The sequence below is a fragment of the Habropoda laboriosa genome, unplaced genomic scaffold (assembly GCF_001263275.1).
Source record: "Habropoda laboriosa isolate 0110345459 unplaced genomic scaffold, ASM126327v1 scaffold385, whole genome shotgun sequence".
NCBI lineage: Eukaryota > Metazoa > Arthropoda > Insecta > Hymenoptera > Apidae > Habropoda > Habropoda laboriosa.
In genome coordinates, this window is record NW_017100556.1 from 12223 (window position 1) to 18633 (window position 6411).

Genomic DNA, 6411 nt, shown 5'->3' on the forward strand with positions numbered 1-6411 from the left:
ATTCCCTCGTTAATCCCACACTGTTAATTTCAAAAATAAATAAAATCTCATCCCACACTATTAATTACAAAAATAAATCAAATTTAGCAGAAATTTGAAAAACATTGAATTGACTTCTCTCATAATTGATTTCTCCTAATGTCGATTCCCTCGTTAGCCCCACACTGTTAATTACAAAAGTAAATAAAACTTCATCTCACTCTATTAATTCCAAAAATAAACAAAATTCACCAGAAATTCACCACTTAACTCTCCTAACTGATTGCAGCTAAATCTAAAATCCTACTAATCCATACATACACACATACACGAACGTGAAATGCAGAAATCTGCGAATAGAGAGGCACGCTGCTACTCACAGGTAAAATGAAACAAAAGTCGATCCAACGGGGAATATCGTGCGAGCCAACAAAATTTTCGCCGGTGTTGGAATCGGATGAATTTAGGTTTGCACATACTCGAACAGGGATTTTAACTCCGAACGTGCCGGAGAATGCAAGACGAGACCGGGCCGAAATCGCTCAGAAGCATATTATCAGTTCGTTCTGCGCTCATAGGAAACCGCAATTTCCACGGATTACACGGACGAAAACTGACTCTCGCGACTGTACAGTGTCGGCCAGGCTAGTGGAATTCATGGGTCGCAGGTTATGCCGCATTCGGTGGTATGTAGTAATTAGCAACATTGCTCCCAGAACCGAAAGATGGAAGGAGGAGAGCGCAGGGTGTAGGATCGAGGTATCGCCAGCACGGATTTCATTCGAAGGAATACAACGCGCGACCGCGATGTTATCTTGGAAATTATTGCTACTATGCGGACCATCGATTGCCCCGGCGTGAACCGGCTAAGTATCACGTTCACCTAAATCCTTCTTTCGGGATTGCACGCCGGTTTGTCGGCGACGACACGCTCTCTTTACCGCTCGGTGATAAGAATTGTTTAAAAAAACGGAACATAGAAGAACCTGGATTATATACCTGTGAAAATTCTGGGGCTTTTTGGAAGAGTTATTTTATTTTGAACGTTTGATAATTGAAGAATTCAAATTTCTTTTCAAATTAAAAGTAAACGTGAGAAAATTGCTATGAAGGTAACTTTAGAGATTTTGCACAGTTCATCTGGCAACGACACACCTTTTTTACCACTCAGTGGTAAAATAGTTTAAAAGAGGGAACATAAAAAAATCTACATTATATACTTTTGAGAATTGTGGATTTTATGAAAGAATTATTGTATTTTGAACATTTAACAATTGAAGAATTCAAATTTTTTGTAAGTTGAACATCAACGTAACAAAATCGCTATGAAGGTAATTTTTGAGATTTTGCACCATTTATTCGCCAATGACACACTTTCTTTACCACTCGGTGATAAAAATTGTTCAAGAAAAGGAACGAAAAATCTGGATTATATATTTTGGAAAATTGAGAGGTGTTATGGAAGAATATTTCATTTTGAAAATTTAATAATTGAAAAATTCAAATTTTTCGCAAGTTAAATATTGTTTAAAAAAAGAAACGTAGAAAATCCCAGATTGTTTCTGGATATTGCGAGGTCTTATGGAAGAATATTTTATTTTGAAACTATAATTGAAGAATTCAAATTTTTCTATAAGATAAAAATTATGAAGGTAACATTCCATCACAAAATTTCACATATATTGTTCAAAATGAATTTTAACCTAAAACCAGAAAAATGATCAACGTCTTAAGCACCTTAACCCTTTCGTGACCAGTGAGAGAACTCGAAAAAAATGAATTTTAACTTAACCCCTTGCCTCATAGTAACGAGTCAAATTTTTGGCGCAGATTCTGGTCAAAACGCGACAAACACAGTTATATTTGCAACAAAAATTAATTTTAAGGTTAGGTTAGGTTTTAATTAAAACACTGAGGATTACCAAATATAATTAACCTACAATACATTAGCTTTTCTTCACTAATCAATACTAAACCAGTAAACATCTAACGCTTAAATGCATAGTCAGCGAAAGAAATCATAAATCAAGGGGTTAAAACCAGAAGAATTAGGTTAAGTACCTTAACCTTTTCGTGACCAATGGGGCACATATGTTCCACTTGAATACTCGAACAAAAATTGATCTCAATTTATTATTCATTACAACCTCAATGATCGATAGATAAATTAGAAATTCTTTAGAAAAGGAATTTGGTCACTAAAGGATTAAAATACTTTTTGTGCTGTTGTAAAACCACTAGAGACAACTCGACTGCTTAGAAAATGAATGCACATCCATTCCACCCTCGTTCTTCTTAATATGAAATTTAATAAAGTCTGAAACACCTGTAGCTGAATTATCGCTTTAGTTTGCTGTTTCTCTAGACGTAAGCAAAAACTGCACCAAACGCAAGAAGATGAAATAATTTCGAGCTTCTTAGTCCACGTCTTTCTCGGTATCAATTTCTGCCTGCAGACTGAACTTCGACAAAACTGCGGGAACAACTGACGCTAATGCAACTTGGTAGGTCGTTATGGAAGAGCTTAAAATGCAGATTCGCGTGTAACTATTATAAGAAAGAATGTAGAAGAGCGGCGCAGACAAAGATTAGCCCTTTGCTCGGAGATCCGAGAACGTTCTCGTGAAAGTATACCGTGGAAATCTTGAAAATATGCTCGGCGGATCATTGGAAATATCGAATTTAACAAATTAAACTTGCATACACTGTTACAATATAAAATTGACTATTCTTTGCAAAAACAAATTGAAGAAAACAATGATAAAAATTTGGAAAACATTATTGAATATATACGATACAGATTTGCTCTCGGAAAAGTTTAAATCTTAAAGCAGAAATTAGTAACATAGCCTCAAAAATAATGAAGTGTATAGAATTTGAAGATTCGAAATTTCATAATACAGTAAAGTAATTTTTATTACCACAAATGAGTAAAATGTAAGAAAAAGAGAAGATCTAAAGTTGCCACATTTATTTAATATTTTCAGACATGTTATAAAATAATCAAATGATCCTTTGAATCTTTCGTACAAATATGTCCGAAACATGACATCGATGCGCAACCTCGCGTATGTTTCTGTAATTAATCAGAAGATAGACAGTCGGTAACTGACATTACTTTTAATCTTAAACAACTTCAGAGAGTCAACATGATATATGTATATTCGACGGTATACAAGGTGAAATATTATTAGGATAAAATCAAGCCTCTACCAATCGGAAATCGAACTCAGTATATAACAAACCCTGATGCTATTTCTGAAAATCACGATAAGATTGCTTATTTACATGAGCATCACATCGATGTTCTATCTTATCAGTCTCCACTTCTACATTTTGCACTGATAAATCTGTGTACTGGCGGATACTACGGAGGATACATTTATTCATGGATTCCGGAAGAGTAATTTATATTCTGTCGCTTTTCACTTCAAAAACAAAATTACATATGTCAGACGATACTTATCAACTCTTGCATGTTAGATGAATCAAATTTATATTTATCATTAAATCGCGTAGAAATCTGTTTATTTATTATTGAAATTCTAACTGGCTAACTAAAACAACTGTTTTTCTGTTATTCCAGTTACATATATTGAATATACCACATAAATTTTAATTATTTGATATGCATACTCATCAGTGAGTTATGACTTAAAAGTATTCATGAAGTATTCAAGTGTTATTTATATTTGAATCATATGCTGTACGCGAATTATCAAGATACTCGTGAATATCATTTTATAATTTATCATTTAAGCGATAAAATTATTTTTATATGTTATTAAACAGGAAAACAATTTTATAGTTGACTGTCAGCAAGAGATTATAGTAATATTGTTGTGTTGAATGATGATGGGCACAAACACGCACGCGCAAAACACGTGCTTACAATCATATTCTATATAGTAATGCTTCATTCATCGTTTGCAGATCGTAGTCTAGAAGCTGCTGTGGAATATTCCAAAAGTAAAACAATACGGACATAAGAAATTTAAAAAAACAGTAACACGCGGTAAATAGCAATGTTCATTTAATTACATAAGCGAAATCGTGAACGAATATCAGACTGACGGCTTTTGTTCATTTCAGGTTTCACATTGTATTCACCAGTTAATTGTGATCTATTGTAGTCAAATAGTAATAGCGAATTTGGAAACTGAGATCATGAACCAGAGGTCAGATTCGATAGACATTAGAGACCTACAGGATATACAAACACCCTTTGGCGTACCTTTATCAGGAATCTATAAACGGTAAATAATATTTATTTTCAGTTAACCTAACAATTGTAAATTAACTATTTGAAAGTATATTTATTATTTTACATAATGTTAAAGTGACAGTGGAATAATACTAATTTTAATATCAACTGTGCTTTAATTTTCATTTATTGTCACAGTTAGCTTTGCTTATATAACAATCAAGGATAGATTACCAGTAATTCTAACTAAAATAATTGATACTCTCAGCCGTAATAAAGAAAACATTGCTGACAAATATGGAGAGGTGAAATACATATGTATTTGTAAACATATAGTTATTACAATTCAACAATGTATATTTAACATCTGTACTTCTTCAATATCATAGTTAGCCACAGAAGAAGTTAAACAAATAACAGGATTCATTAGTAGATTAAAAAGTGAAATTGCAACAAATAAAACTTTAAAGCCTCTACGGTTGTTAGCTGATGATAAGGATAATGATGCTGAAGAATGGAATAAATATTTACTAAAAAGAACTGAAATAGAGGGTGAAACACCAACATGGTTTAATACTGTTTGGTTGCACTGTGAATGCTATATGTATAGAGTTCTTGCACAAGAACTTGCTCTTATGTAAGTTTTAGAAGATAATCAAAGACTAATAATATCTAAATAAAAATCACTATATATATATTCACCAAAATCAAAAACATTCCAATTTAATTTGTTTTTAATTTTCAGGAAACATATGAAAAACTATGATCCTTTTGAACAACAGAAACAGAGTGCATTTACAAATTCATTAACTAGCATAGAAGCACTTTGTAATTATACTATGAACCTTATACATAGAGCAGAGAATCTATCAATAGTTGAAACCAAAGAAGAACTTCTAAAATTTTTTAAAATTAATCTTTGGGGCAACAAGTATGTTAAATTTAAATTATTTTTGTATTTTTATAACTCTAACAAATTTACTAATATAAGTTCTTTGTAGATGTGATTTATCCCTAACTGCAGGAGCAGAAGTTGGTCAGAGTAGTAATCCTATTGAAGTACTAAAATCATTAGATAAAAACATTCTTGTAAATAACTCAGATTTTGTCTGGAATTTACTCAGAAAGAGAAACAGTAATGCAGATATTGTAGATATGATATTTGATAATGCAGGATATGAACTTTTTACTGATTTATGCTTAGCTGTATTTCTACTTGCTAGTAAACTTGCTGGAAAAATAAGGTTTTATGTAAAACGTTATCCGTGGTTTGTTAGTGACACAACAATAAATGACTTTTACTGGACTCTAGAGTACATGAAAAATTCACCAAATGAAGACTTACAAGAATTAGCTAAATTATCAAGTAATTACTTGAAGAACAATATATGGACTATTGAGGTATACTTTACTTTATACAATTTCAGCAAAATAATGATAACAAAACTTATCTTTTATGCACATTTTATTTAGGAAGAACCATACTGGACAGGACCTTACGATTTTGCAGAGATGAAAGAACAAAATCCAGTGTTATATGCAAAATTATCAGAAGCTAAGTTAGCAATATTCAAAGGTGATTTAAATTATAGAAAGTTGCTGGGTGATATAAATTGGGAATATACAACACAATTTACACAAGCATTAAGAGGTTTTCAACCAACAAATGTCTTAAGTTTGAGAACAGTAAAATCAGATGTTTGTGTTGGTTTATCAACTGGTGTAGCAGAGGAATTATTTAAGAAAGATGAAAATTGGATGTTCACAGGAGAATATGGTCTCATTCAAACAACTTTAGCTGGAACTTGTCAATGTTCTGATAAAGTGTGTTAAAATTCTGTAACTTATGGAGTATTCAGAACACTGAATTATAAACAAATTTCAATAAGCTGTTACATGTATTTTGTATCATGTGTATACTGTTCACAATACTGCTGCACTTCAGTTATAGTATGTTCAATGTACATAATTGACTGCACATATGTAGCTTAGCAATTCATAATTATAAATCTTACATCTATATTTTAATTGTTACAGTACTTATAAAATATGTTTCTAAAATTGTATAGTATGTGATTTAAGTTATGAAAGTAATGATGAAAAAATATTCTATTATATTACTATTTCAGTAATTTTCTTTTTGTTTAGTTGTTTTACAAAAATTTCTATGTACATACATTTTATACTATGGTACTATAGTCTGTAATCAAAATTTTCACACCACAAAC

General features: G+C 31.6%; 1 protein-coding gene across 1 annotated transcript; it reads left to right on the forward strand.

Moving 5' to 3' along the window:
• Nucleotides 1–3918: 3918 nt before the first annotated feature.
• LOC108576606 (protein-glutamate O-methyltransferase-like) lies at nt 3919–6043 on the forward strand. Its single transcript, XM_017939626.1, has 7 exons — nt 3919–3994; nt 4072–4236; nt 4384–4488; nt 4573–4820; nt 4929–5114; nt 5185–5584; nt 5657–6043. Exons 2-7 carry the CDS (start codon nt 4147–4149, stop codon nt 6014–6016), a joined length of 1389 nt encoding a protein of 462 aa, XP_017795115.1. The 5' UTR covers nt 3919–3994; nt 4072–4146; the 3' UTR covers nt 6017–6043.
• Nucleotides 6044–6411: the final 368 nt, after the last annotated feature.

What these genes read in the sequence shown, in the direction of transcription:
- LOC108576606 (XM_017939626.1), top strand. Translation starts at nt 4,147, where the DNA reads ATGAACCAGAGGTCAGATTCGATAGACATTAGAGACCTACAGGATATA. An exon ending in TATCAGGAATCTATAAACGG is followed by an intron (nt 4,237 to 4,383) that starts TAAATAATATTT and finishes ATTGTCACAGTT; the next exon opens with AGCTTTGCTTATATAACAAT. An exon ending in GCACAAGAACTTGCTCTTAT is followed by an intron (nt 4,821 to 4,928) that starts GTAAGTTTTAGA and finishes TTTAATTTTCAG; the next exon opens with GAAACATATGAAAAACTATG.